Raw genomic sequence first — 13,300 nt, 5'->3', positions numbered from 1 at the left:
GCGTGTGATTAGCGGAACAGAAACTTTGAATGGCACGTGGAGGCGCGTGGAGGCTTGTGCAGTCTTCGATGGTGTCGAGGCTTCCACGTGTGTGTAGATCGGCGCAAGACGATCTCAATGGTACCTTCACAAACATAATCGGAGCAATATTTGCAGCAGTAATGCAAAGGGTAGTGGTCTGTGTAGTGTGAAACTCCTTAACGACGACGGCTGCAAGTCTGGAACCCAAGGACGACAACTGGATGACGTCGGAGGTTCAACGGCGAGAGGCTACGACGGCTGTTGTGATGGCGGAAGCGTTGTTGAAAATGAAGTCACACTAATAAAGACAAGACTGCTAAGAAAAAGGTCAGAGTAGTGGCTCTGATACCATGTTAGAAATACTGAATCATTATATTGTATTTCACAAATCAAATAATATACATCAGTGCCTTTATATAGGAGGCATATGTGTGCGGTACAAGTAAAGTGTAGTATAAGTACAGGTGTGTATACAAGTAACCTAGCTGGGCCTAAAGCCCATAACATAATATACGTTAACAATGTAGACAAAACTCATAACTTTTTCCTAACAAGTTATAAAATGCGCTTCATTTGTAGAGCACATCCTTTTTTTTTTTTTCCTTACACTAGTTTTGCTTTTGGCTTCTTTCAAGTTCTTCACTACTTTAAGGAGGAGAATACCACCCCCATGGCTCATTAGAAATGTAATGTGTAACTTGCTTTATACTCAAGTAGCTGTCCAGACCCCTGTAAATGCAGTAAAGGTGATAGAAGAATAATTTTAATTAGTATCATCTAGATTACTAATAAAAAATTAAAAATGATAATCCTTGTCATACCATTCTCCTAATTCACGCCCAATACCACTATGCTTGTTGCCTCCCCATGCGGTTTGATCAAAGCAGGGCTGTGAGCAGTTAATCCACACAGTCCCTGCCTGAAGAGCCTGTAGGACATAGAATGAAACATAGTTATTTATGAGACACACGATGCAGATTTTTTTTTTTGATAATCACATGACGTAGATTTGCTTCATCTTGAGATGCTATATGAAGAAAGCTTTCTCCGTGTCATATGTATACAAGGGTTACAGCAGCAAACTCTACTTTCACCTTCTCGTGAGTTTGTTATTCTTATTATGGAGGGAAAAAAATGCACCACTCCATTCAAAGCTTGAGAAAGAAAATTAAAATCAGTAGAAAATAATCAAAGTACTTTTGCTTTCCTGGTTAGTTAACAGAATCTATGCTCCATCTATATATGGACAAGCAGCATTAAGAAACTCCAATGTTCTTACCTTGGTCAAGCGCTCACACCTTTCCAGATCTTTTGAAATTACAGCAGCACCTAAACCATAACTGTGAAAGATCAAGAGCAGAGACATTACCAAACTGTTTTTTTTTTTGACATTACCAAACTGTTGGCTGTGAAGCAAAATTCAAAATATTGGGACAAATCTGTGAAGGTAACTAGTGACTCACTCGGTGTCATTTGCTAGTGCAATGGCTTCATGTTCAGTAGAAAATGTTTTAACACATAAAACAGGACCAAACACCTCCTCCCTCCAAATTTGCATGGAGGTGCTAACATCTGTTATGATGGTTGGTTCAATGAAAAATCCTTTCCTCAAATGCTGTCATTTTCCCCCATAAAATTCAATTAAAAACACAAATGAGATGACAGCATAGTCCATATATTGACAATTGACAAAAGAAAATGTTCTTACCTGAGGGTGGCCACCTCCATAGAGAATGGTTGCACCTTCGTTTTTAGCAGTTGAAATGAAATTCATTACCTTCTCGTACTAAAGAAAAATGGAGAACAAATTTCATTTTCGAGAATGTTTGAGAAAGAGAGATGAGAGAGTTCATTTCTTAGTAACTGTGCTAATTTAGATATGACCTTTTTGGAGTGTTTATGAAGTGATGTGGTGTCTTTGTAGGCAAAGACGAGCTGTGAATGTGAGGCTCCACAGTCTATTACTTTCAATAGTTAGTTAAGTTTGTTCAAGTGACAAGAATCCTTACATGAGTTAAACAAGAATTATGACCAGTGCTTCAAATGAAAAACCCATGAGCTATCAATTTGAATACAAATGCAGATTGATGTTGTACAGGAGTACAAGGGTGCCAACTATCTGCCTGTGTGGGCCACAGGGTCAGGTTGGGGCATAGACATGAAGCCAAATTGCAGAATTTGGTTTAATGTTCTTTTCACCTAATATGTTTTAAATGTAAAAGAGTGACTAAACTCCCCCCACCCCCCCAAAAAAAAAGGCACTCATACCTGCCCTTTACTGATAATAGCACCAAGCCTGCAACCATCTTCCAGGGGATCAGAAATTTTGATGTTCTAACTCCAATCAATAAGTTTTACTAGGAAATCTGCTGCAATGCTTTCCTGACATGTTGGAAGGTTATTTAAATTATTGATACTTACCAAGGAAGAACTTGAGAAAGGCAACTAAAAGAAAATATCCATTTTTTCCTTTTTTACTCCACTAATATGCAAAAACCATTATGAGGAGAGGCAATTTTACTCCTGGAAAGGGGCAAGAAAGACGAATATCAACCCAGATTAATATCTTTGCAAACATATCAGAAAATACTTAGACCTGACTTATGAATATAGCCAGCCGTTTTCCAGTGGCTAGATTTGAAAAATGCGCAAGCATGTGCCAGGCATAAATCCTGTTAGATAATCAGTAAATAAATAACAGGAATTCTTTACAAGAGAATAGCCACATGCATGAGTCCACCCTAGAGGATGTAAACTAATGCAACATAATCCAATAAGTTAAAACCATATCTGCCTTGGCTATGTGTTGCTTTAGAAAGTGTGTTGATGCTGTGTTGTATGCTAATATGTACTGCAGTAGCCAAGTTAATATAGCAGGAGTATTGCTGATTGCAGCAGAGCAGTGTTAGTATGCCAACAAGTCAGTTATGCAACAGCCTAGCCTAGGTACATCAGTGAAGTAGTGTGCATCAGTGAAGTGAGTGCAGTAGTTGCCAAGCTGGGAGAATCAGCCTTATTGATCTGGCATGTGCTGATTGTAAATAGGCATGTGACCTACTGTATTTAAGCATGTGGTGTATAACTCAGTGATTAGTTAGATTAGTTGGCAGTTAATTAGTGAGCTGTCATTAGTTGGTTAGGTTGTTGAAATCAGCTAGTTGATTCTATGCTTCTACCATCAAATTCTCTAGTTTCCCCCTCTTTCTTGGAGGCCTAGCTCCCTTGAAGTATAGCTAAATCCTAGACAACTTACCACCTAAAAGAGATTCAAAACACTATGTGATTGTCCATACTTTTTACAGTTATACACCATAACCATGATTCTTCCAGGAAAGATTCTTCTAGACCACCATGAGCAATACATATACATTCTTGGATATGCCAAATAATAATAATAATAATTATTCTTATTATTTTTAGAAGTCCACGACCATAATCTCTTCCAACTTTGGACCGTGCTCTACCCTAGTGAACTCATGCAGTTCTGATGTGCCCAGAGGCCATAGGCAAATTTGTTCATGGTTTGGTGTCAAAACAGGTGCCTTTTCAGACCAAAATAAGTACTTTAAGGTGTAGACTGTAAGCCCATACTCCTAATAAGTTGTGTCTGCACAAAGTTTCCTCCTGTGATATGAGTTACTATCCCTTGAACACTAAAAGTATATATAGAATTTTATCTCTAGGAAACCAGTTCCATAATCCACATACCATCCCAGGCCACAGCACAGGCACATGTCAATCTGATTAGTCAATAGCATCCAAAGACCTTAAGCCAGAGAACATAAGGCAATATAATCATCTAAAACTTATATATGCAATATAGGCCCACTTAAACTCTATGAGAAGTAATTCTATTTTACATTTTCGAGTACCAAAGTACTTGAAGACTAATTCAGCAAAAGAAAAAAAGGGTTCTTGAAGACTCGGATAGGTACATGTTTGTGGTGCTCCTCTCAAAATTAGTTAAATTACCATTCCTATAATTTATTAAATGGATTTCATTCATTAATTTTAAAAATACGACATTTGACAGACATGAAAGATTGGAAAAATCAGCATATGTTCTACTTTTGAGACTTTTCAATTTTTTATGCCTAGTCTCGAATTCCACACTCCAAGTAACTCAAAACTTCCAAGTTAGGTAAGCATGACCTTTGTCAGTGAATCTTATCTTGTGCTTCAAATTTTAAATAATTGGTAAATGGTCTTTGATAGAAGGGAAGTATATATATATATATATATATAAAATTATAGAGTCAGCTTCTCATACTCACATGAACAATGAGACGTGATGTCGCACTGCAGATTTGACCATTTGTCTTAAAGCAGCCGTAAATAGTCCACTCTGCAGCTGTTCAAGTGACAGAAAGGGTATATATATATATAGGCAAATATCAACATCAGAAAATGCTGCAATTTCATGATGGCAGTATGCTTGGGCAACAACACTTTAGAGCTCAAAATATCAAATGCGTTGCTATATGCTAAGAACTTTCTCAAATCTTATAAATAAGTATAAATGGTCAGAATTTTTATTAGCTCACTAACCATTGTTAAGGTCTCCATCCTCAAACACAATAATTGGACTCTTTCCACCGAGCTCTAATGAAATAGGCTGCCACTCAACCAACATAAAATAACATAAGCAAAACTGCAAGAGAATGAACATAACTTTTTAACAAAATTTATAAAAAATACCTTAACCGTTTGAGCTGCAGCAGTCATGACCTTGATACCTGTTGCTGTACTTCCTGTGAATGCTATCTGTTTAAGAATTAATGTAACTTAATATCACAATTTTGGTAGAAATACAAAATAAAAGGTGCTACAAATTGGGGTGTGCAATGGTAAGATTTCATTAAGTTTGGAATAGATGAAATGACTATGTGACAGCAGGACCTTGTCTACATGAGGATGAGATGCCAGCGGGGCACCAGCTTCTGATCCTAACCCAGTCACTATGTTAAGGACACCGGGAGGAATATCTACTTGTCTGCAAATTTCAGCCAACTCCAAACAAGTCCTGCAAATAAAATTAGGAGGAACAAGAAAAAAGTATTTTTTGGTTTTTGGGTCAGTAGACAAAAAGAGGTCACAGAAGCAAGATTTATGAAAACACAAGATAATTTTCTCACACAGATGCCAATTCAGATGGCTTCAGTATAGCAGTACAGCCAGCAGCCAGTGCAGGAGCAATCTTCCAAGCAGCCATCAAAAGGGGGTAGTTCCTTCAACACAAAAAATAAAAATCAGCCGTAGTTCATAAAAGTCAATATCTTTTCATGGGGATCCATGAAGGTTATCAAAATAAAAATCATCACAAAAATTCATCATTATACAGAAATTATGAAGTACTTGGACTGGAAAGGCATATGCCATGTCAGAGTTCAATTAGGGTTAAAATTACCAGTGAATAGATAAAAAGTGTTGAGCTGGATGGTTAATGACTAGCGTAAGAAGTATCAGAGATATTATTACTTTTAAAATAGGGAAAAAAAATACAATTTACCTCCCCTGTAGTTTGGTTCTATCACAATTTAGTTCTCAAACTTTTCATTGCTACATTTGACCCCCTAAACTTTGGATTAAAATGAAATAGTTAGCGTTTGTCCAATTAACAGATTTTGAATTTTGTTAATAAACTTTCAATTACAACTTACCCCCTCATGGTTTGGCCCTATAAAAATTTAGTTCCACGAAACCTTCTTGTTATATTTTGACTACTTAAAGTTTGGATTAAAATGAAATCTTTAAGGGGTTCTTGGATGGAGCACTATTTATTTCAATTCTATTCAAATCTTAGGGGGGTCAATGAAATTTTGTGTGCTAAATTTTGATAAAGTCAAACCAGGGGATGTAAATCGTAATTTCCTCTTTAAAATACTATTGCCTATTGATAGTCATATTAGTGGAGTACTGGAACTAAATGCTTCTTGTGTAAAAATATTAAAAGTGTTCATGCACCTATTATCATACAAACAAGAAAGCTCACAATATACACATAAACCTTACTTGCCAAATTATTTTTACATAATATAGGAAGGATTGGATAATAATTACTTGTGGGCAAAAATCCTCTGTTAGCACACCCACCCACCTACACACACATGCATAGAAGATCACTAACTGATTTTATATTATATTATTAGTTACTTAATATCACTACATAATTTGAGAGGATGCAAAATGACAAATCCACAAAGGTAAATGGCTGCATATGTAATTTTCACCATTGAAAATTTATTGTCTAATTAACACTACAAAAACTTGGCAGATAAGTGAACCATAATGAGGACACAACAGTAACAGTTCAACCCAATTCATTGTATGTAAAGGAGAAACAAATCATAATAGCTTTAGTAATTAGTCTTGGTCCAGAATTTTATATGAAACAATAATGGAATGCAATTGAATATTAATACCAGTTTTTCTTTTCTTTTCTTGTTTTTCCTTCTTTTTTCCCCCTCGTTTCTTAATTAATATATTTAAGTTCAATTGTAGCATAAGAAGGTATCAAAAAGGAACCTATATAGAGGAACAAGGATAACATAATAACATATACCAAGGAGTAATTAGTGCAATGACACCAATGGGCTCCTTAAGGACATAACTTTTGAACGATTGCACTGGTATGGAGATAGGAGCTTTCTGCTTCGCATCTAAAGCTTCTGCCAGTTCTGCATAGTAATTGAAACACGAAGCAACACCATCCTGAATGACATGAAGTAGCCAATTAAAGGGAGAAAGAAAAAAGGCACATAAAGCTTGGCCCAAGATCATTCTTATTGATATACCATATCAGATGCTGTTTCAACTAAGGGCTTCCCAGTATCAACAAGTTCTAGTAGTGCAAGTTCAGACTTCCTCTCCAATACCTGTATCCAAAGGAGAGAGGAAGTCATGAAATCTATAAGAAAGAGAAAAGGAATTTCAAAACTCAAACATCTTTCTGAACTTCTGTAATGGGACTGAAGTATCAATAGCACTGCAACCATACAGAAGTCGGAAACAGCATATATATTTGTAGTTTCTTTTGGCCTGAATCTATCCATAGCTTTTCAAACTTGAAAGAAAAAGGAGATTTCTCAAGCTCCTAACTTTTGCCTTGTTTGTGGCAATGGGTTGATCCCTACACTTCCCATGCAAACCAGATTTGTAAATGATCATGTGGAAAATATGAACCTGTGTGACTTCTAAGAGGTTTGCCAACAACATACAATCATACACACCAACCCTGTTTACCAAAGTTAGGATTATAAGTATATGTACATGTACATGACATGTTGAAGAGAAATTTGAATTCAATTTTCATTTTCATTGCAGCATATAATATAGGGACTCAACAGAGAGGTTTGCAAAACCTTTAACATATAGAAAATTCCCAGATTATAACTAATTAGACAGTAATCAAAGGAATAATTTAAGTGGTAAAGTGGAGGACCTATGTAACAATGTCAGTTGTCACAATTTATGCAAAACATGAGACTCTTGAACAACACAAGTTGGCTTCAATCCTGTCCAATTTCATCTGACAAAGATGATTGTGCAACTATAATGGTAAAAGGAATTTCCAGAAGAAAGGCCATGTTTTTCCATATGGAAAACAATAGCTATCAAATACCGTGGAAGCAATAGCACGAAGAAACTTGGCACGAAAAGCCCCAGAAGTAGAAGCCCAATCTTTCCCTCCATTCCTAGAGAAAGCCCTGCGGGCGGCATCCACTGCAATCTCCACATCTTCAGCAGTGGCTGCCGGTATATCCCCTAATGAAAACACAATATTAGATGATTGAAATAAAAAAAGAACTAAGAAATTAATCTGATTTCACTATTCATGGTCATGCATTAAGAAAGATCTTCTAGCAAAAATATTCATGTGGTTTGAAGAAACACACAATAAGCTCAAGTACACACTTTTCTGTTTCAAGTAAAAGTTTACTAGAAGTTTATCCATGGTACATGTGATCATTACATCTTTCACAATAAAGACTCAATCTCATTTGCAAAGTAATGAGGCAACAGAACATTAACATGCCTTACAGACTTAACAGTAAGAAGAAAAAAGATCAGTGGAAAAATCTGTTCAACAAAAAAAAAAAAAAAAAAAAAAAAAAAAAAAAAAATGAATGAATTACAAAAGAGAAAACTAAGAAAAGAATTAGCACAAACCAACAATCTCTTCTGTGGCAGGGTTAATGATCGGAATCCGTTTTTTGAGAACAGTTTCTCTCCATTCACCATCGATGAAGAGCTGGCGTGAAGGGATTTGGATGGCCATGATGGCAAGCTACACAAGAACTCAGCAAGTGGACTTACTATGCATGTTTTTTTTTGTTGGTGTCACAGGGACTAACTAATAGTCTAATAAGCAACGAGAGTTCATTATTATTGTGGGTTGTTGTCATATTTTGAGTTCTTAAAAGTTAAAACGAGGGGACCATAACTTACTTTATTTCATCAAAGGAAACTCCAAATGCCACTGTATGAAATGTTGATACTTTTTTGTAATAATGTTAAGATATGTTCACGTCTTACATGCTTTTGGTTATGGCGGTAAAAACTAAAAACTAAAAAGTTAGGCAATTAGATGTAGATATGAAGCCCAGCCCAGCCAAACCACGTACTGCCCAAATTCAGACCCAACTTCCAAGTAAGCCCAAGAAAAGGATTCTTTTTTCTCAAGAAGATAAAATTTAAGTACAATTTCTTAAAAGTGGTAACCGTCCCAATTGATTTCAACTATTGATTGTATTGACCAATAAAATTTAATTTCCGTTGAAAAAAATCACATTGTATTAACGATATGATTGATTTCAATTGGAAAATCGAAAGTACAACATATGAGAACATGTTTGATCTAACCAAACTGCTTAATGGGGTGCGACCTGGTGGAACCCAGACTAAGCAAAATATAAAATTATGTCATGGGTGCGGAAAATAAAAATCATAAAAAAAAGAGTTGATAGGCCTCACTTGCCATAAAATTTCAGTCTCATACATTCTCTGCAAAACCTGAAGCAAGGGCTGCAAAATTGCAAGGCAGCAATATAATATTACAAGTTATAATTCATTCTAAATTAGTCTTACTCAGATGTTCACAATCATAGCCTTCATTTCGGATCTCAAGTATGCTATATGTATTTGTTTTAATTTATTCAGAATATCTTGGCAGGACAAAATTTTTCTCCTCAATGCCTAATTTTGATATGGATGGAGAAAGAAGAAGAAATGTCAAAAAATGTAGTGAGTACTATCAAGATAAATGTTATACAACTGATATAGAATGATTATCCACCATGTATAATCAAAATTGTTCAATGATATATTCCACCTCACGGTGTTTCAAGAACAAGTAATGCAAGAAAACAGGTGTCTCACAATTACAACATCAGTAGAACAGTAAGATCCAATGGCCCATGGACATGAACCAGATAAGTATACCTATTCTAGCAAAAAAGTTGAATACCCAAGTAATCCAGCAGCCTTTGCTTATTTCTTTACATGTGTGCAGAATTTCACGACCGCATTATCATATAAGCAAAACTTGTAGACTGTTAGAATGTCACCAACTGATAAAATACAAAATCCATCATCCTTAATGAGTTGTTGGAAAGAAGCATGCTGATCTTATAAGCAGCCATCATGAATCTGTTGATAATGCTTACAAAACCCAGGCCATTTTGTCTCAACTCCTTGGAATATATATATTATTTTCCAAGAACCAAGATTAAGGGCATCACTGAGGATCCACACTTCTCTACAAGCCAACAGCATCTTTGTAGGATGTTGATCACATTCACTTCTCAAGAAATGGGCTACTTGTATAATGCTCTCGACAAATGACGAAAACTAGGTCAAAAGTTACCACACTGATTATCCAACACATTCCACCTGCAACGTCAAATCCTTGATTCCCGCATCATTTAATATCCGAGAAACATGTGCCTTTGTAGAAGCCTTGTCAGTTTCTGCTGAGATGTGAAGATTTAGTGTCCCCACAACATCTGTGTTTGTAAAGCTCCACACATGAAAATTCTGTATACCACATATTCCCCTTATCTTCATAACATCATTTAGAGCTTCTTTCAGCTCCTGCTCATGCATTCTAGGAACTCTTTGGAGCAAAACTTCTGCAGAGTTTCTGAGTAATGGAATAACTGAAGCTACAATCAAGACTGAAATAAATATTGAGCATGCAGGATCAGCAACGAGCCATCCCTTGTACTTAATTAAAAGGGTTGATATAACAACTCCAACACTTCCCATGGTGTCTGCTAGAACATGCAGGAATATTCCTTCCATGTTGTGGTCAATATGATGATGGTGGTGTTTTTGTGGTTGATCTCTACCAGATGAAAGTTTTGTTGAGTTGGCATGAGCTTGGGAACCTGCTCCTTGACCATGAGAGTCTGCCACATTATGGCCATCAGAGTGATGATGACGATGGTGGACATCAGGGACATGGTCATCATCAGCTTGATGGTGATGGTGGTCATGATGGTGAGTATGGTCATGTTGATCATGCTGGTGAGCTTGGTCATGGTGGTGATCGTGTCCCCCATTAATGTGGTCTTTACAACTGTCAGCACCGCCATGAGTATTACAGCTGTGGTGTTCATGATGGTCACCATGGTCAGAGCATGATTTTTCATGGCATTCATGGGAAACAGTGATACATTCATGATGATTTCCATGATCTTCATGATGATGTCCAGTATGGTCATGAGAATGTTGATCATGATGGTGGGTGTGGGAGTGGGAATGGGAGTGAGGATGAGATTGTGAGCATCCACCATGGGCATGATGGTGCTCCTCATGAAAGAAAATCAAACCAACCACATTTACCACAAGCCCTCCAATTGATACAGTTAACAGACTATTAGTTGATATCTCCTGAGGATCCAAAATCCTCTCAAACGACTCTAGAACTATTAGTGCTCCAACCAGAACCAGGAAAACAGCATTAACATATCCCGAAAGAACCTCAAATCTCCCACGTCCATAGTTATACTGATTGTTTGCAGGCAAACGTGAAATATATGAAGCATATAGCCCAATTGCCAGAGCAGCACAATCAAACAACATGTGACATGCATCAGATATCAACCCAAGACTATTGCTCATGAACCCGGCAACGAATTCCACAACCATGTACCCTGTGTTGATCAAAAGGAAAAGTGCAATCTTCCGTGACTTCCTCTCACTCAAAATATGCCGTATAGGCTTCATAATCGAGGTAGAAAAGGACTCTGGCGACTCCATCCCCAATTCAAGATAATTCAAATAAACAGGATCCAACTCCCTAACAGCTACATAGAGCAACAAACCACAAAGCAACAATCCCCAAAGCGAAAGCTCAGCAAAATAAAACAGCTCTAAAACAAGAGTGCACAGAAATGTAACCAAAAACTCTCTCCGAAAATCCTTAGAACTTGCCAACTTCTCATCACTATAATTCTCACTCAAAAGCACACCAAAAACTACAGTGTTTGCCAAAGGCCAAATCAAATTCCCAAAGGAAACACTATCTCCCTCAGCTTCGAACACAACTACGCTAATAACAGCAGGCACAAAAAGCACAATTGTAGTGAAAAACAATGAAATCAGCCTAACCCTTTTCTGACCCAGTTGCCTAATTATCCCGGAATTCATCGAAACACGATCATAGCAACCCAAAAACCCAGAAACAAACGGTAACAACATAGGCCAAAACCTCACACAATTGTCTCTAGGAAACACCGAAACACCAAATTTTTCAACAGAATAAGCAGACAATGGAAAACATTCAATCCGATCCCAACTCACAGCCAACAAAAACAACCCGAAAAACAAAGCCAAGAATCCACGAACCTTAGAAATCCGATTCTGACCAAACCCACCACCGAAATTCTGATCCCTCGATTCGAAAGCGAAACGGGCAGTCACATTGCCAGACAATTCAGCTAGAATCAATGCGGCAGTGCCGCAATATCGAAGCGCTTGGAATCGGAGAAGAAAAACCACGGCCAAAAGAATGGACTTGAAGAACAAAGCTCTGAGCTGAGATTGGGAAATGGAGGAAAGAGAGAGAAAGATTTGGTTTTGGGGTTTTGGGTGAAATGGGTTTTTGAGAGAGGAAGGAGTGGATGGGAGGAGAGAGAAAGCGAGGGTGAGGAGGAAAGAGAGGAGGGAGACGAGGAAAGAGAAAGGGAAGAGAGAGAAAGAAGGAGGGGAGGAGCGGAGGAAAGGGAGGAGGGAATAGAGGGAGCGGAGGGAGAAGAGGAGGAGGAGGAAGAGAAAGGAAAGGGAAGATTTTGTGGTGGGTTTGGAATTGGAGGTGAAGGAAGGGAGAGAGGAGAGGCGGTGTTTTGATGGGGTTGAAGATGAAGATGATGGAGTGAATGGGTAGACAGGGTAGAGTCTTGAAGTGTTGGGTGTGTTGGGATTGCCGGCGGCGGCGGTGGTGGTGGTGGTGCGTTGGGGGAGGGAGATACGGTTAGGACGGTGATGGTGGTGGTGATTTTGGATGAGATGGTGTTGGTGATCGGCCATGGTGGAGTTTGGAGTTGTGTTGTGTTTTGCTTTGGGTCTATCAAGTTTGGGTCATTGGGTGTTAAGACTCGAGAGAGATCTGAATTAAGGTGCTGAGTTAAGAAATATGTGTACATTTTTTGTTTTTATTTTGGTCGAGTTTGAAAATCTTCATTTTTTTTTAATCTCATTCTGTTTTTTTTTTTTCATACCGTTAGGCGTTAGCACTTTTATATTTTAGCAATTAAGATATGGGAGAAAACGAAAAAAAAAAAAAAATGGATTTTTTTAACTGATAGCACTTTTATATTTTAGCAATTAAGATATAGGAGAAAACGAAAAAAAAAAAATTTGGATTTTTTTAACTGATAATTTCAAGGTATTTCTTAGAAAGTAATTTTAGAAAATATTTTTTTTATAGAAAAGGAAAAAATAATTGATTTTTTTAAAAAAATATATATTTTTATATATATTAATATATGTTATTAATTTTTAAACATGGTTTGTTAACAAATGATTGAAGAGACTAAGAAAGAATTGATGATGTTTTGTTGGCACTTAACATTGAGATTGGTCTTTCTATCTTTTAATTAAAACAAATTGAAATTAGTCTTTTGCTTAGAAAAAAGAAAGGCAAAATTAGTCAAGAAAGTTATAGAACATAATTTTTTTTTTTTAAAATCAGTTGATAGACATTGCAAAAATAGGAATATTGTACACTAAATATTACCTTTAATTAAATTTAATGGATCAAAATGAAAATTTTCAA

General features: G+C 36.8%; 1 protein-coding gene and 1 pseudogene across 1 annotated transcript; both read right to left on the bottom strand.

Moving 5' to 3' along the window:
• Positions 1-372: 372 nt before the first annotated feature.
• On the bottom strand, positions 373-8,396 carry LOC126715007 (aminoaldehyde dehydrogenase 2, peroxisomal-like; annotated as a pseudogene).
• Positions 8,397-9,250: 854 nt separating this feature from the next.
• Positions 9,251-12,653, bottom strand: LOC126715006 (uncharacterized). Its single transcript, XM_050415432.1, has one exon. The coding sequence runs from the start codon at positions 12,550-12,552 to the stop codon at positions 9,895-9,897; it is 2,658 nt and encodes an 885-aa protein (XP_050271389.1). The 5' UTR covers positions 12,553-12,653; the 3' UTR covers positions 9,251-9,894.
• Between the last annotated feature and the right edge of the window lie 647 nt (positions 12,654-13,300).

Source organism: Quercus robur, chromosome 2, assembly GCF_932294415.1.
Source record: "Quercus robur chromosome 2, dhQueRobu3.1, whole genome shotgun sequence".
NCBI classification, from domain to species: domain Eukaryota; kingdom Viridiplantae; phylum Streptophyta; class Magnoliopsida; order Fagales; family Fagaceae; genus Quercus; species Quercus robur.
The sequence above is the reverse complement of the archived record's forward strand: the minus strand, read 5'-3'. Positions and strand labels throughout refer to the sequence as shown.

Coding starts and splice junctions, on each gene's coding strand:
- LOC126715006 (XM_050415432.1), bottom strand. CDS start 12,552: ATGGCCGATCACCAACACCATCTCATCCAAAATCACCACCACCATCAC.